At 41.6% G+C, this 24,999-nt stretch overlaps 2 protein-coding genes across 2 annotated transcripts; one reads left to right on the top strand and one right to left on the bottom strand.

Moving 5' to 3' along the window:
* Positions 1 to 922: 922 nt before the first annotated feature.
* On the bottom strand, positions 923 to 6,487 carry arl14ep (ADP-ribosylation factor-like 14 effector protein). Its single transcript, XM_030091346.1, has 5 exons — positions 6,352 to 6,487; positions 4,311 to 4,506; positions 3,957 to 4,082; positions 2,820 to 2,860; positions 923 to 1,931 (listed from the first exon to the last, which is right to left on the bottom strand). The coding sequence occupies exons 1-5, from the start codon at positions 6,420 to 6,422 to the stop codon at positions 1,703 to 1,705; spliced, it is 663 nt and encodes a 220-aa protein (XP_029947206.1). The 5' UTR covers positions 6,423 to 6,487; the 3' UTR covers positions 923 to 1,702.
* A 1,373-nt stretch (positions 6,488 to 7,860) lies between these two features.
* On the top strand, positions 7,861 to 24,966 carry nr1h3 (nuclear receptor subfamily 1, group H, member 3). The gene is made up of 11 exons (XM_030092336.1): positions 7,861 to 8,018; positions 11,752 to 11,957; positions 14,612 to 14,694; positions 14,952 to 15,176; positions 17,170 to 17,436; positions 17,562 to 17,767; positions 17,848 to 18,027; positions 18,302 to 18,401; positions 19,230 to 19,343; positions 19,428 to 19,522; positions 19,692 to 24,966. The coding sequence occupies exons 3-11, from the start codon at positions 14,652 to 14,654 to the stop codon at positions 19,836 to 19,838; spliced, it is 1,377 nt and encodes a 458-aa protein (XP_029948196.1). The 5' UTR covers positions 7,861 to 8,018; positions 11,752 to 11,957; positions 14,612 to 14,651; the 3' UTR covers positions 19,839 to 24,966.
* The last annotated feature ends 33 nt before the right edge of the window (positions 24,967 to 24,999 follow it).

Raw genomic sequence — 24,999 nt, 5'->3', positions numbered from 1 at the left:
CAGCCATCAGCCATAACATGGCGTGAGAAGAGAAATCATGGGTGTCAAACATCAGGTCTGTGGGCTAAACCCGGCCCGCAGGACGCCCTTGTAAAGTGTAAAAGTTGCAACAATAACTTTCTTTATTATTAGAAACGACTGCAGCTCTTAATTCCTTTGTTTTTGCTCCATGGGCCTGATGCTTTACGCTCCTACTCTGGAAGAAAGTGGCTGATCCAAACCTGTATGGCTGCTTCAATTTTATTAGGAAGGAAATTCAATTGTCTGTCCAGAATTTTTCCTTTAAACCTACACTAAGGAACTTTTCAACCTTAATAAAACATTTTAATATCTTTTGTGATGATACTTCGACTTACAACTAGTTGAATGACCCCTCTGTCACGGGCTGAGGGCGTCAGTATTGCTTTCACTTGGACTAAGCAGCTGTGAGGAGGGTGGTAGGAATCCTGCAAACTAAAAAGCTCCAAATGTGCGAACTGCTTTACGGCATGCGTCACATCTTGATATAACATTGTTTAGCCACCATTAGATTCATTTAGATTCATTACCTCGTCGCTATCCATCCTTCACACAGCCCCTGGAAACAAATGTAGGCGAGTTCAGTCCGACAGCATGCCACCGGGAGCAGCAATTTACGACGCCACGCGCTAGTCCTCATGGGAACTGTAGTATTCGGTCAGGCAAAACACTACCACTTTTGTCCACTGGCGCCGCCAAAATCAACGAAAACTGAAAGTTCCTTAGTGTTGCTTTAAATGCATTCTCTTTTAAACTCTCATATTGGTTTTTAACAACTACTAACATAAATATATATTTTTTTAACTCTTTATGCAAAAGTTTCACATTTATTCTGCCACAGAGGACACAAACACCAAACATACAGCTAACATGAAGAACTTTCTTCAGTGTGAAGAGGAAAACAGAGCAGATCTCTGATTGCAGTTTCTCACATTTCCATCCAGAAACATGCATTTGAGGTAAAATGACTCTAAAACATTGTGTATGTGTGATTGTGTTTCTATCCATGATGGACTGGTCATCTCTCCACCTTCTTTGAATTCAGTCTTATTAAGCAAATATATGCTTTGGTTTATGCTAAGTTGTTAACATCAGCTGTGTAAAATTCCTTGAAAGATTGTGTAAAATTATATAGAGAACAAAAGATACAGCTTGAAAGGCAGAGTCACTAAATCATATATAGAAATTTATCATTTGTATTTGGAGCGCTTTGTACCTCTGCTGTGTGAAGAGCAATAAAAATGTGTGAATACGGACATATCAATATTCCTTCCATTTACAAAACCCCACGGCAGTTGACCGAAAACTTCTCAACTCATTTTATTTTTTGAAAATGTATCTGTCTCTGCAAATAATGCAGTAAAAATGTATTTTTCTAGAGAATATTACCCGTCATGACAAATGTCAAGAGATACATCAGCCACAGAATTTCACTTCAATGGAGAGTGACAATATTTCAAATAAAAACACAATTTCAAAGCAAGTTTAATACGAGTTGACACAAAAATAAGAAAAAAGCATTAAAAAAAGGTGATAAATATCATCCAACATTACCTCAGACTCTCCAAAAAGAAAAAAAACAACAACAAAAAAAACAGTCTTCATTGGTCCATCAATGTAACTGACAGCAGTGAAAACAGATTTCGCCCGTCAGAAAGCGGCCGACGCCGCATCCAAAAACCAACTAGACGGCGAACTTGTTGCGGATGATCTCGCCCCCCTCCACCTCCACCTGCTCGTACAGCCACTTCCTGTCGCAGCGGCACTCCACGCCGCACTTGCGCGAGCCGCACTCGGGGCAGGGGTAGAAGCAGCCCATGCAGTCGCCGTCCAGGCAGTCGCACACGTCCTTGCCGTTGGAGAGCAGGCGGCCTTTGTTGTCGTACACTTTGCTCTTGGCGCCGATGGACTGCCTGCGCGGTGGAGACATAAAGCTGATCTAATGTGATCTGTTCCTTTAATGGCGCTGTCCCGTGGCGCCCGGGCCCCCCCCCCTCAGTGGATGTCTTTAATCACTTTTTCAGTTTTTATTTACGTCTAACGTGACAGTAAAGCATGTGTGGGTCTATCTCCGTGACCGCTCCCGGCGTCCAACACGGTCTGGCAATGTCAATTAGAGTCATAAAACATCCAGGACGTGAAACTAAACCAAAAAAAAAAAAAAATTTCATCCTGGGGACACTTTTGTCTTTGACTTCATTATGAAACGATCCTCTGATCTGGTTTTTGGATTTCAATAGTTTCATTAAGGCAACTCGGAGCCTGAAGGAACAAAGTAACTTCTGGAAACTTCCACTTGAACATCCTTCTGGGACGTTCCAACGGCTTCCAGCTGCTGCAACGTCGGGAAGTTTGAAAATCACAGTTTTCAAAGCCTGAACGTGTTGTAAAACCTTTATTATCCACATGATGAGCTTTAAACATCTAAACGTGTTTATGAGGGACACTTGAGCTACTCTTGACGTACATGGCTGTCAAAGACATTTTGGTTCAGAGTCTCTAGTATCGTCGACTGAATTAAACTCCAGTCGGTCTGGGTTTTGTCGTTGCTCAACTGACAAATCTCCACCAAATCTGTGATTAAAACATGTAATTCTGGAGTCTTGTTGAGTCAATGAGCTGAGACCTGAAGCGAGGTAAACCTAATTACAGTAAATATCTCTGACCTGATGAGTTAACCGTTTTTAAATTCAAGCGAAGGAACAGCTCCCGGCTTCAAACGGACCTTCATCCATCAGACTGAGGGAGGAGCATTCGAACCCTCTCCGGCTGAAATCATACAGAAGAACAAAGCCACTCACCTGTCAGAGCCCGACTTCCCGCCGCGGCCGCCCCGTCCGCCCTGAAACCACATCAGTGAGCGCCGTTAATGCCCGAATAAGTGATCCCTGCTGCAGCTCCGGGATCTGAACATGAACACACCTTTGACTGATCTCCTTCACCAGATTTTTTTTACAGTATTGATCCAATGTGAAAACATGATTTTGACCCCGTTTTGTGATTGTTTGGGTTCATATGGTGAGCGTCTGATCATTTTAGTCTTCACATTTCTTTCAGGTTGATCTATGAGAACCCATTTATCAGCATTTTCAAGTGAAAAGCAAAACTTTGATTGAGGTTAAGGACTCCATTTAAACAGCAATGCTGCTTGGAGCCAGTAAAAACAGCTTTTTGAAAATGCTTCTCAAGGTGTTCCATGTTCAATCCTAAAAACTGAACAAACTCTCTCTCTTGTCATTGATATTGGTGTCGATTTACCCGCACGTGTAAAGAAACACACAGAACTGCGAGCATAGTTTGCGTGTTTCAGAAAAATTCAGCTGTTGCTGTTTACACTGGAACATCCGATTTTTCAAAAAGTTGCACTGTGGAAGCCTTTTTCAAAAAGCTCAGTTTACAGTGATACCTGAACATCACTGACATAGAACAAACACAGAAAATGCAAAAAACTTTGCCATTTTCACTGAAAAGAATTGTGTAAATGTCTGGATGTTTGCAAAGATGGAATACATTTACCTTTATAAATACAAAAACACCAAACCCCAAAAAAGAAACATTTTAAGAGCGCTCACAGATGGCTGTCAGCATTTTACACACAAAAATGGTAAAAGGACTCCAATTATAAAGCTGATTTTTTTTTTTTTACACGGGGAGCAGTTTGGGCTTTGTCTGCATGTGAAGATGGGGAGATGGGGAATCAAACCAACAACCTTCCGATCGCAATGGAACAATGCCACCAGCAGAGCCACATGATTCCAGAACTTACCTGTTTACATGAACAGAATGGAAATGAGTTGTCACAGTTCGTATAGCTCACGTTCCCAATTACTGGGTGAACAATCAGCTTTACCAAGCGCGCGCATGCACGCACACACACACACACACACACACAGGGGGCTGCAGTGATTCTTGACCCGTCAGGCCCATTAGAAACTCACCCTGATGCCTCCCCTCCTCTCTCTCCGCGCCGCGGCCTCTCTCGCTCGCTCTTTCTCTGCCTGGGCCGACGCCTGGTTTACAGCAGGCGTTTCTTTTGGTGGGACGCCTCTTTTACGCAGCTCGATCTGGCAACACGTGCACAATGATCTCAGCATTCATTTCAGGGAACACTGAACGTGTTAACTGTTCATTTTAGTCTCAGAACTGCGTCAGTTGGCCTTCTTAGTCCTCATCATATTTACTTAATGTCATCCCATTTTTGTCCGGTGTTAGTAGGCTGAAATTGAACCATTTCAAAGATTTTCAGGAGGTCTAATCACTGGAGGATTAAAAGTTATGTTTGGGAATCGAACCTTGGATGTATCCTGTAGCTGTGTGAATATTGTGGGCACGGCGTCTTCTCTGAGGAACTGTTTGCCGTTGTAGTCCCGGAAGCAGTCGGTCCTGAAATGCTCCGAGCAGAGGCATGTGTTGGAGGTCGGGATGAAGTTCTTCATCCCCAAGCTGTGAACCCATTTGCTGGCGAGTTGAGGTTTGCTGAGAGGGAACCTGACGCACGGGAAGTGGCGAGAATTTTAACAACCACAGAACAATAATCCACAAACAGCAACCGAAGCCCTGCTGATCATTAACACTGGCTCAATATGCAGAAAATACACATTTACTCCGGTGGGTCTCATTTAGTCTGCAAACAAGAGTCAGATCCAAGTCTGCATGCAGCATAAACCAGAGAACCCATGAGACAGACTTCGGGGGAATCCATTTCCTGGAGTTGATCCTAAATAATCCATATGACTAAGGACTTCTTGCCACTGTTTTCACTTTTATAGAAAATTATGTGAGCAGTGGTGGCCTACAGCAGAACAGCGGTGTCACATGTTTTAGTTCAGGGGCCCCATGCAGAACAATTACATCTGGTGTGAGTCAGACCAGTACAATATGTGATAAAAATACAGTGAAATATCCAAAAATCCTCTCCTACAGCTGTAGCATTATGCAGGTTTTTAGAAATTCATCCTGACAGCGAGAGTCGGACCCGAAATTCCTGAATTATCTGAACACTCTGTTGTTGTGGCGTTTTCCAGATCTGACATCTGAATATTGATGTTTCTTTCTCCTAAGCTTTCACTGGTGATAAGAGATCTGTGTTGAATGCAGCAGTCTGACAGCTTTGGGGTGAATCTCACCGAGTCTGAGGCCTTTCTCTACAGCCTTCAAACATCTCAGTTGTTGGCAGATGTTGACGTAGGCCGTGGTGCCTTTTCTGTTGATGCAATGAACTTTTAAAATAGTGACTTTAGATTGCCACAAATTATTTTAAATACTTCCATAATAGTATGAATACATTAAATTAAGATTGCTGGTTAATATTACCCACTGGTTCGCTGGCTAGATACTTTCTGGAAAGATTTATGTTGTCCAGTCATTGGTCTTGTTCCATTGATCCAGTTTTTTTCCAGCACCTACCTGACTCTGATAAATTAGTACAGATCTTAAACAATTATTGGTTTAATGCGAGAAGTTACATGAAGCTGAATGCAAATCACCCAGAAGTTTATCTCACAGAACACAAATTGTGTTGGACTGCAGTGTGTTTGTTGTGTAGCATAAACTGTAGAATGGATATGGATAAGTGTCGTCAGTCAGATGTCCAATTTTTTAATTCTGTCCATATTGAACCCGATACTAATATAATGTACTAGATCGAATCGGTTCCAACACTAATTCCCATCCAGGCTGCTGCCCAGCAGTTCGGTCCAGCACCTAAAGAGAGACTCAGATTCTTCAGAACAGTGCTGCACAGCTGGCTCTTCATTGCTCTATTAGGAGTAATAATGGGGTCGTGCATGAAAGACTACGCTGGATGAAAGTTGAGGAAAGATGCAGTATCATCCTTCAAATAAGTATAATTTATAGTCTCTGCAGAAATATGACATGATCACAATACCAGACATGCAACAAGTTTTAGTTTCACCCTACCTCAACTACCACCACATACAACTCTAGGAAGGACAGTCGTTATCAAAAGAAAAATGAAGAAAGCAGATGTAAATGACTTGGCATCTATTGAGATTTTGTTCAAAACTGCAGGATTTCTTGATTTCATCATGGGTGTTTTGTTGTTTTGGTTGTGCATGTCTCTGTATTTTGGTCATTTTAATGTAAATTAGATAACTAGGTATTTTCTGAGTGATATATCAGCATCATATAAGACATGTAAAATATTAGCTTCAACGTAATGTTTGCGACAGCAGCAGAACGTATTTATTGACCAGACAATAGTTAAAAATAAGAGTTCTATGTGTGTTTTTCAGAGTTTCTGTGATGCTATCACGTGGAAGCTAACATGTTTCAGCTCGGCTCTTTCCGAAACTTTACGTAAGAACAACTTACCTGTAAAATCGTATTTCCGAACCTTTAATGAACTTGTTGTTGCACCCGGTTGCTGCACAGATAACGGGCATGTTGTCTTTCTAACAGTTTAAGGGAGGTAAACGCACACATGAACGCTGCAGCAGTGGCTCCCGGTTCTTCTTCTCCTCCTCCGGTGGAACTTGACAGCTCACACTTTGTTTTAGACGCGAGCGCCCTCTAGCGGCGACGCACCTAACCAACCATCATGTACAGAAGATATATTACACTATTGTTAACGTTTATCATGGTAAATAGCATGTTAAATGTGTCAGTACATGACATAGATAATATACCTCTCTTGTGTATGTTAATGGTAAGGTCACTAAATCCCAAATCATAACAACACCACTATAAATTGCATCTTGAATAACCATATATTTCAATAAAATAGTATCTCAATTAATTAATTTTCCTTGTAATATAAAAAAATAGAAATCAGAAAAAAATACATATTGATAAGAAAGTCAGAATGACTTTTCGAGGTTCTTTGATTTTTTTTCAAGTGTCATTAAATTTTGAAAATATTCTGAAAAATTGTGGGGAAATTCTGAGAAAATAAGGCAAAAAAAAGTCTGAGAAAAAGTCTTACAACGATCTTCGGAGATCTCAATCTGAATAAATTTTTTTGAAGGGTGTCTATATAATTTGATTTGAATGTACGTTATAAATTGTGATTTTGGTCAGATTAAACTAAAGACACAACATTTTTGAAAAGTGGTCAAACTTGACATAACAGACACAATATTTTCGATTAAAAATATATATGAATGGATTAAAAAAATACAGTTTAACAAAAAAGGTCTAAATAAATTGTATGAGAATGAATTTTGAATACGATAGTCAAATTCTGAAAATATTCTTAAAACATTTTGTTGGAGAAAAATGTCTGAGTGAATTCTGCAAAAGCATTTTTCAATCAGAAAAGAATGTTAAAAAAAAGCTCATAAATTACAGAAAATGTTGAATAAAGTTTGAAAAAAAAGAAAAAAACTTTTAAGGAAAAAAAATCTTAATGACTTTTAAAAAAATTTGATGAAACCCTGGAAAATACTTCAATAAATTTTGTAGGAAAAATATCATACATTTTTAAAAAAGAAAAAAAACATGTGTTAATCATATTAGAAGGTTAAGGTTAAAAGGTTAATCAAATTCTGAAGAAAACTTCAGAAAAAAAAACATTACACAAGTGGAGATTTTTTTTTTTTTTTTTTTTATCACCGAAAACTTTGAATAACTTTTGAGAGAATAACTCTGAATACATTTTAGGGGAAAAAAGTAAATCAATTTTTAAATCAAAGTACAGAATACATTGGGATTGATGGCAGATTAAAGTAAAATTTAGACATTTATGGAGGTCAGCTGTAATCCTCTCGTATCCTCCTGTGCGGTCTTCGGGGTGTCCGGTGTTCCGGGTCGTCTGAGCCGGACAGGCCGGACCCAGGGCGGGGAGGGCGGGGAGCCTTCCTCCGGCGCTCCGCCTGATGAAATGGCTTCCTGCCGAGGCTGCCTGGTCACATGATGTAACGACGCTGGCTACGAGCTAACAGTTAGCCTCGTTTGTTAAAGCCGCTGTCAGGTATCCCCGCACGGACGGGTCGGTCCGGTGCGACCCAGCGAACACACCGCCGCTGCCCGGGAATCCGCCGGTAAGTGGAAACATGTCCGTTTGTTTAAATGTTTATCAGCGTAACGTGAAGTTAGCTCGGCTAGCTGGACTGGACTTGGTAAACACCGAGTTCCCGTGGTGAGCGGGGGAGTCGAGGCTCAACACACCGGCCTTGTTTGGACTCACCGTGAGGTTAATCTCACCTAAACACCACGCTGTGTTTTCATGTTTGAAAGTTAGCGTCGAGCAGCATTCACTGTTAGCATGTGCTAAGCTACAACCGCTTTGTTACCAGCATAACCAGACTGGTTAGCTGACTAACCAGGCTAATGTTAGCTGACTTTACCTGTTTTGATATGTCTGGGGTCTCTACTTGCTCTTTCAACTGTTTACATAACAGACTGTGACTTGGTTGTGATGCTGACACTGCTTGACTATTATTCTTGCTTACGAGCTGATTGTTTACATAAATTTGTGGGTAGGTTTGTAGTACTAGTTATATCTGTTCACAGGTGGGAGTTCAACCACCTTCAATGTCACAGTCCCACCCATCCAGAATAACAGTGTACACCCTCAAAATAGATGTTTTCTTCAACAATTCAGCATTGATGCAGTAACTACACTGTCCCTACAAAGTAATACAGCAGTAATATGTTAAGTTAGTTTCCTTGAAGGATGTATTCATACTCAGTGCTGTCCAGATAATGCATATTCTGATCACACAATGGCTTTTAATGAAGAGAGGCCCTGATCCTGTGGGAGCTGGGAGTCCTGCTGGTTTTAGGAAATAAGTTGTTTTGTTCATATTTTCTAGAAAGACATGGAGAGACAGGCGATGACGGCATGGTTGTTACATCAACGGTCTTTTGTTATCACACCTGTTCACGCTTTGATCCTCTGAAGGGATTTCCAGACAACTTCATCCTGCTGCTTTCCCTTGTTTGTGTGATAAGTTGTGTTTGGTTAGGCGCTGTTGCATCATAGGTCCAAATCCACAGCCTCGTGTGTGTGAATGTGATCGTCTGTCTGTCTGTGTTGAGTGTCTCTTCCATTTTTGTCTCAGTCTTGACCAGAATTGATTATTGAATCCTGCATGTTGTGGAGAAGATGGATTAGGTGGCACCTGTTGCACTCTCACTCATTATAAAACAGTGTATTACCTATACTAACTTTATCATCATGTTAAAGGTCATTGGCACCTCTAGGGAGCTGTACTGCAGTGTGGATGTGTCACTGCTGTCTAATTTAGAAAAAAATAGGAAAACTTCTTTTGCAGTCCCAGAAGTAAACTACTTTAAGCATCACTCCACACAGAATACATGCAAAAGAAAGTTAGATATCAAATAAGACAGGATAAACATTGCTTCAGTAATATTGAATGTTAATATGCACAAGGTGACTAATATGAGCATGGAAAGGATGGCATTAACTAAAACACAGCAGCTGTGGTTACTAGGAGTAGTTATTGGATATAATTAAACCTCAACGTCTTTCAAGTGAAAATGGGAAAATTGTTGTGTTTTTGAGATCGATTTACTTGAAAACATTACTCAGAAATGAATCATTTTGTGGCAAGCAGCTTGTTTCTGTGTATAAAGTCACATAAGGCTCCAAAATATCTTGCAGTTTGTCGCTATTGTGATATTGAGATGTACAATCTGCATAATCTGATAGATGCTAGAAGCACAAGGATGACGGGAAAGGACAAAATACAAACATCAATGTCAGCAAAACTGTTTTGCTTCTGAAACGCTGTTGTATGAATGTTCTTTAATGAAGCTTTTTGCGTTTTTAATGAGTTAAATAAACCAAAGAACATCAGTGAGGACTCAAACATAAGGCCTGTGGGACCCAAATCAGGCTGCAAGCGACTCCAATACGAACCTCCAAACGGCCAAGCAGATTGTAAAATTTAAAGAAAACACTAATTTTAATTTTTTCCAAACAAATTTTATAAAAGTAGCAGGCTAAACACAAATGGGTGATGGCTCTGTGAAAACCAGCTACTTTGCTGTGATCAAACTAGCCACAAAGCTGTACTGTTGGGGTGACTTTGTAAAAACACCCACAGTGCAACAGATACAGGAGAAGTTTCTTTAGATATTTCACTGCATTTTGTACCAGAAGGTTTCATTAAAATTGGCTTTATGTTGAGATCGTGGTTATTTTCTGTATTAATTGGTTTTGCAAAAATGTAGACATTGTCATCATGTATACTCAGCATAAATGATGTAGGAGCTGCTTTTTACTGAGTATGTTACATGATAGTGTAAATCTGTAGCAGTAGTGAAAAGTTCAGCGGTTTTTTTTGACTCTGGCTGGAGTGTCCTAGTTTCCACTGGACCTCCACCCAGTGTTTCCCCAGGGAGTCAGAAGAAGTGAAAACATCTGGGTGGATCCTCTCTCACCCATCGAGCCACTTCTCCTTCCTTCGGGGTGTTCATGGGAGCACTGATTCGTGTGGAGTCCTGTGATTGCTGAAAGTGCAGACTCCTTCCTTTCACACCCAGTTGTTGCTGAGTGTGAGGGTCCATTTTTTGCTTCACCAATGGGAGTTGGACCAGTCATCATTGTGAGACTGTAACAACTGAAATTTCCCACTCTTTTCTGCTGACTGTATTTTTACTCTGAAAATCCTGTTTCTCATGTTAAAGCACAGTTATGCTGGGCTTGAATGGCACCGCGTTCGCTGCTGGGAGCACTTCCCAAGTAGGAAGTTCCCAGTTGGACAGTGTTCAAATGTAAAAAGTCCCACTTCTCTGTTCCCTATAATCACACTTAAGAATCAGTTGTACTCCTTAAAGGCTCCAGTCTGATTTTTAGACATCTTAAAAGTTTGACTTCTAAACTGCGCAGTGCTGATTCAGTTTGGATAAATATTGGTACAACAGGAAAGTTGAATGAAAAGGTTCAGTTTCCGGTCTGTCGGTGTCGTGTAAACAGAGAACAAGTTCACTGTGGTAGCTGTTTGTCAGGATTTTGCCTCTTCTGGAATCTTCTGAACACCCTCAAACCCTTCTCACTCGATGACATCATGAGATTCTGAGCCGTGATCAGATATCATCGTGATGATCTAGTTCGGTCATTTACATCTTTTATGAATATTGTTCAGTGAAAGTAGATCATTCACTCCACAAAAGCGTCGCCGGTGATGATTCGCGAGCCATAAATACTATGTTGACGAAAAGATGAGTTCATTCAGTGCCTTATCGATTTGGTTGGTGATTTCATTTAATTTCCACCAGTCTATGAAAACATGGGCAAAGGTGAGTGACTGATAAGACGCAGCGGGACGTTGGACTTTTAACGGAGCGATCAGGGTGCGAACGGCCTGTTTCACAATGAAAGATCCTCGATTGGTTCAGTAGAACTGGATACGTCTGCAGCAGAGCTTCTGCTGAAGTTCAGAAAAAGTAGATTTGAAAATAATGAATCTTTATACTTGGACTCCTGTGATAGTTCTTTGGTCATGTTGGGTTGTTTCCTCTTAAAGCAGCTTTTGAATCATGTACCTCCTCAGCTTTGCGTTGGAATAGTGTTTTTAAATAACATTTTTGTCTTGTTTTCTGGATTTTAAAAGTCTTTCAGTGTTGAGTTTGCTCTCCCCACATGGGAACCTCAATGAAAGCAGCGTTAGATCTTTGTATCAGGAGTGTCTGAAGACTGAAGCGTGCGGTCTTGTGAGGATTTCAGAGTCGTGCCAATGACCAATAGTAACCTGCACCGTTCCCTCTCTCACTCTAACCTCCTCCCCCCTGCTTTCCCTCCCATAGGGCATTGCAGAAAGAGACTCCTCTTCTTTCCTACGCACCCTCTTCAAGATATCCACTCATTAAACCGCAGCTCAATCAGCCCTGCGTCCTCGGGGGGGGTCCAGAGGCCGGCCCGTCTTCCGTCAGCTACCAGACGTCGGCAGACTGTGGCGGAGGACTCTCATGGACGAGATGGACGGGCGATAAATAAGACGTCAACCTCAGAGGTACGGCCAGAGCGGCACCGGGAGGGTCACCGTGCCACGGATCCATCTGACCTGACCGACGCTGAAAACACATGATTAGAAAAAAAAAATGTAGTTTATTACTCATCAGAAACTAGCAAGTTGGGTTGGTGAAATAGTTCCTGTTTCAAACTCTCCAGATTGTGAAAAAGACAATCAGGAGAGTTTTGGATGTTTTGGAGGCAAATGTCATCACACCTTAAAATTGACCTTCAGTGGAAACCTCTGAGTTGATTTTATCAGAATGATGGGAACATCCATGAAATCCTTGTTTATGTTAAATAATTCACTTATTTGTAAGAAAATCCTCAACAGTCTTGTTTTGATGCCACAAACCAATGCTACAAATGAGATTTGGAAAAGAGGAAAATGCAGAAATAATTTTAATGCATTATTTTTCAGTTTTAATGAATGCTTCTTTTTTTATTTACTTTGCTTTTTTATTTAAAAAAAACTCACACTTTTACTATGTTTAATACCACATGGAGCCCCGTCTGATCACATTTTGGCCAAACAACTATTTAAAGTTGTGGTCTGACTTAGATGCAACTGTGGTACCACGAGCCAGATCAGACCGTCTGATTGGTCAGTTTTAGTCCACAAGTTGTATGTTTGACGCCCTTGAACTACACACTTTCTCTTTTTATAATGCGGTATTTTAATGAGCACTGCCAGAATCCTAAAACTCTAAAATAACCTTATTGATTCTTTGTATATAGTTGTATGTTTAGGTTCCTTCATGAATTTTTAAGCACTGGAACCTTTTCTGAATCACTACGTCTCGGTTTAAAGCCTTTATCTGGGAGAAAATGGACTGATCTGTTGTTTTGACTCTTATTTTTAATTAGCGCAGTTTCTCCTGAGCGGTTTCAAACTTTTTTCTGACTGCATGTCGTCTGATTGTGGTTATGTAAAGACTTTATTATGATTAGTCATTCTGACACTCAGACACTTTTTTATTGAAGAAGCATGAAGAACTGGGAAGTGTCTTCAAATCTCATCTGTGAATTCATCACCAGTGCCCCACACACACACACGCACGCACACGCACTCTAGCGGTTTTTGTTTTTTTTGTTTGACAGTATTGTCCTTTACAGATGAGAGCAACATTAAGGCTCATGTTAACTGTTTATGTCACAAACATAAATATATTAGACATTTTTTGCAGTAACCGTCAGGAAAAGAAGATCTCTGTTTTTCCAGACAATTGTCAGTTTTTTTGGCTTGTCGTGCAGCTTTTATCAGCAAATGGCCCATATATATATAAATATAGGGGTACAAACCATCTGTGTCCAGTAGAGGTCACTGTATGGCAACAGAAAGCTGCTACATTACCACAGAAAAACCTCCATTACTATCGTATTTGACCGACAGAGCAGGAAATATATGGAGTTACAGTTGGAAAAAAAATATAGATATTTCATCTATCGCACATTAAATATGTCAAATAAATGTTTCCTTTCACCACATCTCTTTATTAGCCTGAACATCTAGCATTAGATTGTTGCGCATCTCAATATTTAGGTTTTTAGTTTGAGGAAATCCTGCTCGTCTGAGCGCCCTTTGCTCTCTCGTCGTCTCAGAATAGAAAGAAGCGAAGCCTTTGTGTGCTGAATCAGCTTCCTGAAACGTTTGCATGGATGACACATGACATACTTTCATTTCTGCTTTTCCATCCACTTTGCTTTCCTTTATCGCACGCTTCTGTGGGCTCGGTCTGAGTCGAATCACATCCTCCTGATTTTCTTAAAATACGTTTTAAAGCCTGTCGAAGAAATGCATGATGCTGCAGTTTGTTTTTGATGCAACCGAACCACGTGTTTTTCTCCGTCATGTACAGTTATGAAACAGCTTGGAATATGGTATTATTCAATACGCTGCCACTAAGTCAAGTTTAATGGAAAAACAAAATAAAATGTTGGCTTCTCTGTAATCTTTTGAGGGTTTTGAGGGATTGGATAGGTGAGCTGCTGAGTTTCTGAGAAACGATCTGGACATATGATCAATGCTTTGTAGAATGTATGACTTTGGTTGGTATACTGTTTTTTTTAATTGGTCTTATTGCATATAAACACACACCACTGAGGTTGTTCATTCACATGGATTATTATTGAAATATCACACTGTAACACTCGGGAAGATGTTTTAATAAAGAGTGCATCCAGTCGCAGCAAATCGCCATCACTTAGTGTGAATGTTCTTTAAGCATTCACGTCCACTTCACAACACCGGCCAGCATATTGAGCTATTTTTCTACCACAGTAGCATCATCTTTCTGAATGCATCAGAACTCATTTTACGATATATGACACTCTTAAATAGCACAAAGGAAGATGATCACTTATTTTTAAATGTATAGTATTCAGTGACCTGTATTACCAAGAAAATATCTGCTACTTGTTTCTTATTACTCTGTTTACTTCCTACTTCCAGATGTTGGGAAAACACTTTTCTGTATAAAGCCACAACTGTTTTGAAGAATTTTCACGTAAATATGAGATCTGTTTAACCATTCCTCTGTAGTTGATGATTGTGAGATTGTTGCCAGCAAGCATGTACAGTGACTCGACGAGCTGCTCGTTTGGTTGCGCTTGTGAGGTTACCATGGTAACGGCGTGTGTTGTCTCCCTGCACAGGTACACGTTGATTTCGTAATGACAAGCTGCTGTGCAGAAGATGTCCACGCTGTCTGTGACTGATATCCCAGATGTTGGTCATGGTAAGAGGAAGAGCCGAGGTCGGAGGTCAAGCCATTTATTCAAAATCCCCTCAATAACAAATCGGATGAACCCTTTAAAGAGCTGCATCAAGCATCGGTTTCTTTTTAACTGCTTTCAGCAGTTTGATAAATAGTATAGATTTGATTCAGTGAATCCGTATCATAAATTCTATTCTATCTGTAAACAAAACACGGTTAGCGTGTGGTCGGTGTTTGTTTTGAGTGTGTGTGTGTGTGTGTGTCTCCCGCTCTGTCAGATGAGAGTAAGGTGTTCGACGGGGCCTCTGAGCTGCAGCTGGACTGCATGGTTGAGGAGAGCAGTGGAAGCGGCGTCGCAATGAAGCACGAGGGCCTGCTGTCGCTCACCGCCCTCTCCCCGCCCCATGACTTCCCCGCGGCCCCGCAGAACGGCCCCCCGCTGCCCGTGGAGCCCGGCGACATCAAGCTGGATCCAGCTGCAGGAGACACATCTGGCGGCATCGGTGAGGAAAACAGGCAGCTGCATTATTGAGCTCAAATCAGACGAGTCATGAGCCTGTGGACACACAGAACGTCCTCCTGATATGACAGTGAGCGGCTGGAGTCCCCAGAAGGTGGTGATATTTTGGTAATGACCATCTGCTTGCAGAAACACCAGAAATGCTTAAAAGGCTCGAGTGTGTTTTCTGCAATGCAGCCACCCAAATGGCACAAGTCAGGTTTTACATTTTCACTTGAAATCTCTGTCTTGTAAATGGAGCCAATATGAATTTAACTGCACTTCTCCATCAAACTCTGAAATCCTCCATTGTGCCTGATCTATGCTCAGAGGAGTTATTGCAGCCATGGTGTGTCTGCAGAGCTGTGGATTTTTAGAGGTTTTCTGTTTACAAGACTGTCCCATTTTAGAAATGTTACTCTCTGGAAGCTGTTTTAATCATGTGCAGTGCTGTTGCCATGTGAATAAAGAGCCAAAACACACAGTTTTTCACTTGGAAAAACTGGCTGCAAGTCATTTTCACTCTGAGCTCAGTTGAGTCTGAACATGCTGAATCGACCCTGGAGCAGATTCAGCTGACCCGTCTTCTCGCGCAGTTTCAGAAATTATAAAAAAAAAAAAAAAAAAAAAAAGTATATTCTCCTTTTCCAAAATGCATTAAAGGAGTTGTTTTCTTGGAGACAAGTAGAAGGAAAAAGCAGAATCTCACTATTTTATTTCCCCCAATGAGATTACTGGATTTATTGCTGAAGTTATTCACAGAATGCTTTTTACTGCAGCGATCGACCGTTTAAAACAACTGAGCATCTCTCAACTCGCTTCCAATTTGCTTGTTTTCTTTTATTTTTTTATTTTTAGTGGATTGTATTCTCTGGGGTCTGATTTTACGCTCGTGACAGCAGTTGTTATTTTAACAGTGTCATTATTGACTCATCTCCAGCATGCGGACAGAATCATTCAGCGTCTGACAGCAGAGGATGTTCTTTTCGTTGTTGTCCCACGACCGCTGTCCTGAAACCTGAACTCCAGCTGTCATTTTCACTACTGCCTAGCAGGTTTTCTTCATGTAACATTTCGGAGAGTCGAACCAAGTAAATGTTGAGAAGCTCTTGACCTACTGCTGGGCTGTGGAGCTCAGGAGGGACCTGCAGCAGGTGGCGATGGTGGAAAGGCACATCGCAAACTCACCATTAACTATGGTTATGATTTTTAATTGTAAAAATGTTTATTTCTCAGTATTTAAGATGACAAATGCTGAGCTTCTCAGCACTTTGCAATCAGACTGATGGTCAAGTAAGCCAAGTCCAGGAATATCTGCATTTTTTTAATATGGTCAGGATTGCTCCGACCATAAATTCTGTCTACTAACATCACAAACAGAATAGATCGAGACAGATTTTTTTGTCCAACACAAAACAACCTGTTTCTGTCTGCGGCATGCTTTACAGTAGCAGATACTCTTCTTTTTTACAAAGAGCTGAGTTTCTCAGTTCAAAATTCAGTTCTGTATCTCCTGCTCTAAAGAAGTTTCCAAAAAAATTCAATGTTTTCTTTGAAATTTTTGCTGTTTGTTTGTTGGTTTTGTGGGCCGGATTGGAGCCTCTTGCGAGCTTCTTTGGCTCACGGGCCTTATGTTTGACAGTCTTGCTTTTCTCCAATAATCTCATATTCTATAGAAACTGTGCTGCTCTCTCTTTTTAATTGTCACTCTGGTCACGCTGCCAACAGGTGGCCTGGCATGGAGCTTGGAACAGTCTGCTGGGGTTACTCTTCTAAAGTTTGAGTGTGAACAAGGCCTAAAAATAAGAGATTTCCTGTAGCTTTATGAAGTCACGTCTTTAACAGTGTTGTTGTCATACAGATAATCTGAGATATTGCATTTTTACTTTAGTGCCATTTCACATGTTCCATTTTCAAATAGAAATTCTCATCTTAATGTACTTTTTAAAATCTTTTTGAAGATTTTTGGGCTGATCAGTTTCGTTCTGTGTGTTCAGATGGCCAGCCGGTGAAGAGAAAGAAGGGACCCGCTCCGAAGATGTTGGGGAACGAGGTTTGCAGCGTGTGCGGCGACAAGGCCTCGGGTTTCCACTACAACGTGCTGAGCTGCGAGGGCTGCAAGGGCTTCTTCCGGCGCAGCGTCATCAAGAGCGCCCAGTACGCCTGCAAGAACAACGGCCGCTGCGAGATGGACATGTACATGCGGCGCAAGTGCCAGCAGTGCCGCCTGCGCAAGTGTCGCGAGGCGGGCATGCTGGAGCAGTGTGAGTGCCGTCATGAGAACCGAATCAGATAGAAGGAGGGGGAAGAAAATCATGGCTTTGATTGTGTGAGGCTGAAAAACTAACTGTGGGGTTCACTCTCGGTCTCCGTTCTGTCTGCGATGTAGGTGTGCTTTCTGAGGAGCAAATCAGACTGAAAAAGATGAAGAAGCAGCACGAGGAGGAAACGGCCCGCACGTCCACAGTGGTCACGCCCTCCCCCCCACAGGAAGCGGCCGCGCTCGACCCGCAGCAGCAGGAGATGATCGAGAAGCTGGTGGCCATGCAGAAACAATGCAACAAGAGGTCCTTCCTGGACCGGCCCAAAGTGACGGTAAGCGGCGGCGTCAGAGCCCCTTCAGCTCTTTCCTGGCCCGACGGCGTTTAAAGCCGCCCTGTGTCTCTGTCTGGAAGCCGTGGCCGCAGAGCCAGGACCCGCAGAACCGAGAAGTGCGGCAGCAGCGCTTCGCCCACTTCACCGAGCTGGCCATCATGTCGGTCCAGGAGATTGTGGATTTCGCCAAGCAGCTTCCCGGCTTCCTGGAGCTCACCAGAGAAGACCAGATCGCGCTGCTGAAGACCTCCACCATCGAGGTGAGCTGATGACCGTCTCTCACTACAATCTGAGTGCGCTCAACTGCTTTATAATGCTCAATATTAAGCAATTATTAATGATGGGAAATGTCTTCCCCCCCCCCCCCCCCCCCAAAAAAAAAAAATGTTTTTTACAAAAATGTTTACAATTTGCTCAGTGGTCTGGTGGGCCAGATTGGAGCCTACGAGCTTTATATTGACACCCCTGGTCCATGCAAAGTATCCGTCGTCCCGATCAGGTTCACCTGATGTTTTTTTTGTGTGTTTTCCTCAGATCATGCTCCTCGAGACGTCCAGGAGATATAACCCCGCCATCGACAGCATCACCTTTTTAAAGGACTTTAGTTATAATAAGGAGGATTTCGCCAAAGCAGGTACATCCAGGACAGGATTTACCTTTACTTGACCCACAATGAGGAAATTTGCAACAGTTTTTTGTTTTAATGTACGTGTATGACACTTGAACATCCATTATCCTAATAACAATAATCAAATTTCATTATCATTTACTGATTATTGATTATAATTTGATTATTGTGTTTATAACTGGACTGATGGATGGCTGGACATGCTTTATTGATCCTGTGTGGGGAATTGTGTCACAGCAGCATACAAATTAACATAAACACTGAATAAACTTGACTTAAATTTATATCATGCATCTTAATTTAGTGCTGGAAGAATATAATGTGTGGGTTTACATCGATGAGAACATTTTAAATCAACCATGGGGTAAGAGTACCGTAATGTAAATTTGCAATGACTATCAATTTATATTTTTTCAAATGTTACTTCGAGCAATGGAATAAGACAGAGCAGTACCTGATGTTATTTTGGTAAATTGATTGTTCAACCTTTGAAATTCAGAAGAAAACTGTTTTTTTGTGTAGTTCTTTTTAAAGAAAAAAACATGGCAGAGTAGAAGCTTTCAATTTCCAGTTTCAGTATTTTAGTGAGCATTCTGTAAATTGTGTAAGTGAAATCAATATTTTTTTTATTAAAGCAAGATTTTCTTTTTCCTTTCTCCAATATGAGCCTTGTCTCGCCTCTTCTAACTCATTTCAGGACCAGTACTGCTGGGAAAAGGCTTTTCTTTATTAGTGATCATGCAGAGACAAAAAGCTGTCTCGCCATTACTTGTTTGTAATTGTATCATACTCAGATCTTTTTTCCCTCCCTCATTTCTTTTTCTGACCTCTCAGGGCTTCAGTTCGAGTTCATCAACCCCATCTTTGAGTTTTCTAAAGGAATGAACGACCTGCACCTGGACGAGGCCGAGTACGCCCTGCTCATCGCCATCAACATCTTCTCAGCAGGTCGGAGTTCTCACCAAGCAGTTCACTCCTTCTGAGTGAGTCGTGAAAGAGAGAATTTAACCTGTGTGTCTCTGGCTTGCTCAGATCGGCCCAACGTACAGGATCACGATCTGGTGGAGAGGCTGCAGCAGCCGTACGTGGACGCCCTGCGCTCCTACATCATGATAAAGAGACCAAAAGTGAGTAGCTACCCGGTGGTTTTACAGACCTCGTCCTCTCCTGACGGCCGGGCCGTCGTCGTCACGACGAGGTCAGGGTGTGTGGGCAGATGTTTTTAATGAGACTGCGATGTGAACACGACTCAGCGCAGCGTCAGACTGACGTGTGCTCTCTCCTCACGCTGCCCAGGATCACCTGATGTTCCCTCGCATGCTGATGAAGCTGGTGAGCCTGCGCACGCTCAGCAGCGTGCACTCGGAGCAGGTGTTCGCCCTCCGCCTGCAGGACAAGAAGCTGCCGCCGCTGCTGTCTGAGATCTGGGACGTGAACGAGTGAGCGCAGCCCCCATGTCACACTCCAGAGACAGACTGGCGTCCAGCAGGATCACGGACTCGCACCTCCCCATCCGGTCAGGGACTGGTCGCAGCATTGAGGGGTTTTGTTTTTTCTTTTTTTTTTTTGAAGAGCGTCACGGTGATTTCGCTCTCAGACTGTAAGACGGATCCATGAGGACAAACGTTTCACCTTTTTGTTTCCCATCCGGATGCTGCTCCACCAGCGTCTGGCTCTTTCAGCCGGTTATCTGATGTCTCGTCCGTCGATGTCAATCTTCTTGTCTGATCCCACACTCTTCCTCCTACAGCGGTTAGCAGGAAGCACCGAAGCAGGTCTCGGCTGCGGCTGCAGTCACGAGTCGAGATCGCAGCTGCACTTTCGGTTGTGCAATAGGTGGAAACACACGCAGGTTTGGGCGTGAGCGGCCCGGTAATCTGCTCCTCACTTCACTGACGTTAGAGTTCAATGGTAAACAAGTAAAATGAAAAGGTTGGTGTTGTAGCTCAGGTAAAGTAATGTGAAGTAGACCTCTGGGAATTGGACACTATTTCAGTTTTATTTAGATGGCTTTAGTTTTCTTCCAAGTGACCTTTTTTTTTTTTTTTTTTTTCCTTTTGGTCATTCAAAGCAGCCCCGTTAACATTCATGTAAATTTTGTATTTATTTTTTTTTTTTTGCACACACAAAAAAAAAATGTATGGGGACACAGACAAGTATCCAAATGATTGTACAATCTAATACTAATGCACAAGAGAAACACTCTGACGGGCAAACTGTGTCCTGGATCACAGGAGAACTTCAGGTTTACCTGATGCTCTGCTGCCTTTCATGATGCCTGGACTGGTTCAGATTTCATGAAAATGAAGTTAAGCCCCTACTTCTGTTCCCCGGATGAAATTCTATCCTCAAATCAGAATAAAACGGACCGTACGGGGCTTTCATAGCAGCAGAGTGAACCGAGTGTGTGTGTGAGCTGTGAATGCATATGGATATTTGTGTGCATATAACTAGATCTGTACGTGTGAGAAATGTTTAGTGTGTGTGCTGAATTGGGATTTTGTGTGATCGTACTCATCGTAGCTAACTATAACGCACAAGAAAGTTAGTTATGATGAGTTATGTGATTTCCCTTTGCGGTTCCCACAAGGACACGTAAATGTTCCCCTCTTCACTTCCCTCAGATGGACCTCAACTACTTTTTTTATAACACTTTCCTGATCATAATATAAAGTACTCATGCGTGTGAGTAGATCCCACAGTGTTTGTGCTTATCACAATTTCGTGAGCAGAGTTCACATTTACTAGACAGAAAATTCAGCAATTGCCGTGGAAAATGAGTCTAATCTCTAAATAAAGTCAGTTTCAATAAAACCTGGTGCAAAAATACAGTGAAATGTTAATAACATTTCTATAGCTGTTGCGTTACGCATGTTTTTAAAAACTCAGCCTGGCTTTGAGGTTAGTTCTAGCCTGCTGACCTTCATGACAGCATGGCATCTTTAAATTTGTTTTAGAAAACCTATATTTTTTTTGTAATTGTCTCAATTTGCTCTGTGGCTTTTCAGCCCCCCCCCCCCCCCCCCCCCGTTGTAGCTCCTATCCAGCTCTTGTGACGTTACCTTTGTGATCACTGAGCGTTATGATGACGGTTTAGAGGCTGGAAGGAAACGGATGACTGAGACTCAGTCTGCCTGTCTGTGTCAAGGGCAAAAAAAAAAAAACCTTTTCACAAGCCGACTGAGGAGTTGGCACGAATTTGGAGAAGATGGAGACATTTCTATGTCCTTGTAGGTCTACGCACATCTCTGCACCCTGTGCATGCACAACAGTAACATTACACACACACACACCTCGTAGCTGCTGTGTTCGCTCCATACGACCAACTCCATCAACACGATCTCTGTTTTTATGCTTCTGTGACATTGACTTTCATTCATTTTATTAAAAAGCACCGTTTAATTTCCATGATTTAAATGTGTGAGAAATCCATATGCAGAATTAATTCAGCTTTTGGAAGATGTAGAAAATTTGTGCATATTTTTGATAATATATTGTGATAATACTGAGGCAGGAGAAAATAAAACCCATGTATAGAATGACACATGATCTTAAGGTCTATTATACTCAACATAAACAGCTTTAACAGACTTTGAAGACGGATTAGAAAGAAATCTGTCAACAAGTAGGAAGAAAAAACAAACAGGACTTTGAGTTTTACTGAGTGAAACAGTTTTTTTTGTTGTTGTGCATTTGTTGTTTTCCATACGTTATTCTGTGCGGCGTGACGTTCAGATGCTGCACACTGGACGATGAAGGACTGTCGATCTTCAGTTGTGACGTTCATTCTCTCTTCCTGTTTGATTCAAGAGGGCTAGAAACCGGACGATCCACTGCGAGTGCAGCCTGTTTGGAAGTGGCAGCAATCTGCACCGGTATTTCAGGATGTCGCAGCCAGATTCCCATAACTGTAGCTTTACAAAGGGGGATGAATCACGTCCTTTTCAGCTTTTCAGCATCACGTCGAAGAACCGGTTTAATCCAGGCATCGTACATTACTGCTCGATGGTTTGAAATGCAGATTCACACACACACTCACACACACACTCACACACACACACACAGCTAACACAATGTGCTTCTGCTTCATCCGAACTCTGAGGAATCGTCCTGAAGCCACTTGATGTGTGGAGCTGTCTGCGTTCTGTACTGGACTGTCTTATCTTTTACCTCCATTCACCAGCAGTTTACCTGTTCTGGACCTTCCAGATGGTCAGATGATATATTTTTATAAGCACGCTTTTCAACATCAACATTTTGACTTGTTCCGGTGGAAAAAGAAGAAAAAAAGCATGGTTGTTGAGGTGTTGTTATTCTATTTCAGCGCTCCACTGGGGTATAAACAGACTGAAACTAAAGCAGCTAAATGGAATGCGGCCATCACTCCATGCTTTTTTTCTTTCTTTCTTTCTTTCTCTAACTCGGACATGAAAAAAGAAAAGGAACCACTACATTTGCTCTGGGAATGGTGAAGTTCTGAATTAGAGCTTCAGACTGTTTCATTTGAAGTCATTAACACTTCAATATTGGTCCAAATAAATGCATCTTAAGGAGGAAATGATCAAACGAATGAACTGTTACTTAACAACCTGAATCGACTAAGATTTCCCTTCTTTACGTTAAACTACCAGCTTCAGTTCTCCTTCAATGGGGAAATAATTCATCACAGTGTGGACGATGGCTCCGCCATGGCCCGGGGATCTGTCCTCTGCTTTCATTTGGAAGGTTTCAGTGTATGTATGTCTTCAAGAGAGGGCGAGTCCACCAGCATTTTGCTTCACTTGAATGTTAGGAGAACCAGAGATTGGATGAAGGGGCTCTGAAAGGGAAAAAAACAAAACAAGTTTGTAAATCATTGAATTAAAAGGTTAAATCTCTTGTTCCATTTAGATTCATTAAAAATATTTTTTATTAGTAAACACTGTTTGAATCTTTATTCTAAAAGCTTGTAAATTAATGCGGCGGTCAGCTCCACCTGTTGGCTGAATGAATCCAAACATTTAGGTGTCACCCTCCAATGGCGTGCACGTCAGACTGCAAAATCCCAAAACAACCTTACCAGTTTTTCTTCCTCAACAGTGTTGGAAAAGCATGTAGCAAAAGGCTGCTGCTGCTGCTGCTGCTGCTGCATTGTTTTCCCGCCTTGTGTTTGTCTGAGACAACAGGACTTCTTAAAAGAGCCAGTTCCCATTTTCAAGTTTTGTAATGAAGATACATCTCAGAAAATGTGAATAGAAATGAAAAGTTAACCATTTTCTCAACTCTCTGTGCTAAAATCATGCAAACTAAAATTTCTACACCATTGCATTTACTTACAGTAAGTCTGTGTCTCGAAGCACCACCTTGTGGTCCAAACTGGTATTGCAAGGCAATATGAGCTGGGCGAGTTGAAACTTGCAGGCGTTGGGAGATGAAGCATCGCTAAGTGTCCCTTGAGATGACATTGAGTGTTTTGTCTCGATCGCTTGGTTATTTGAGCTCATAATAAATTCAAAATATTACATATTGTACCTTTTTGATGTGACCGTGGCTTCAAGTTCAAAGAAAAGAGGGGGAAAAAATAAATATTCCAATATTTTAGCATGGTTTGTTTTTGATGTTTAGCAATTTCACACTAAAAATCTGAAGAATAAAACTGAAGGCTTAAAGATATCAGTTTATATGGAGTAAATCGAAATTATATCTTGATGTTTGAATTGAAATGAACTTGTCCATTATATTCAGATTTTTTGAGATGTGTCTATATTTTGTGGTTTTTTTCTTCTGAAGTTGCCTCTATGTGTATTCTCAAAGGAAGCGGAATGGCTGTAAAAAGGAAGATAAAATGTTAGCAGGGTATTTAAACAGGAACACGTTTGACCACGTATTGTATCGAACCTTCTGCCTTCTCTAAAGTTGAATTTGTGTGTTATTGACACTAAATATGGGAACATATTTTAGATTTCCTGACATTCTCTTAACCCTTCAGCAATGTCTTGAATTGTTTCTTTATTAACTGAGGCAGATTAACACAGAACTGTGTACAAAGTTGTGTCACAGCAGCGATTGAGTATTTTTTTTTCTTGAGTTGGCTACACAAAACTTACTTTTGAAACCTTTTTGATTTTGTTTTGCAGTAAAACTTGTGGGGTTTTTTTCTTTCAGTTTGATGCTTGCAGAGTATCTCTAACAGCAGCGTCTCTCTGATGCTGGGGGATGTTCTCCCGCGTCACGTGTCAGCCGATGGAGGGAATACTAATGAATGGTGGAGAGTGTGCGTGTGTGCGTGCGTGAGTGTGTGTGTGTGTGTGTGTGTGTGTGTGTGTGTGGTCTGCTCAAATCAAACCAGCTCGAAGCATCAGACGCTGCCTCTCAGAAGTTCCCTTGTGTTCGTGTGGTTGTGTTGAAGCTGAATTGTACTGTATATACTGTGACTGTCATCTCTGATCTCTCTTAATTCCTGTTGTTGAAAGGATGACACTGTACACATTGTTGGTATATAGAAATGCAAAGCTATTTTAATACTTGTAACTCCTGAAAACCTTCTGTTTTGTATGTACAGTATGAATTAAAGCTCTGCTGTAGTGCTGACATCCATCCATCTTTCCATTCTTCTTCTGCACGG

Source organism: Salarias fasciatus, chromosome 1, assembly GCF_902148845.1.
Source record: "Salarias fasciatus chromosome 1, fSalaFa1.1, whole genome shotgun sequence".
NCBI classification, from domain to species: Eukaryota; Metazoa; Chordata; class Actinopteri; order Blenniiformes; family Blenniidae; genus Salarias; species Salarias fasciatus.
This window is presented reverse-complemented; position numbering and strand designations above follow the sequence as displayed.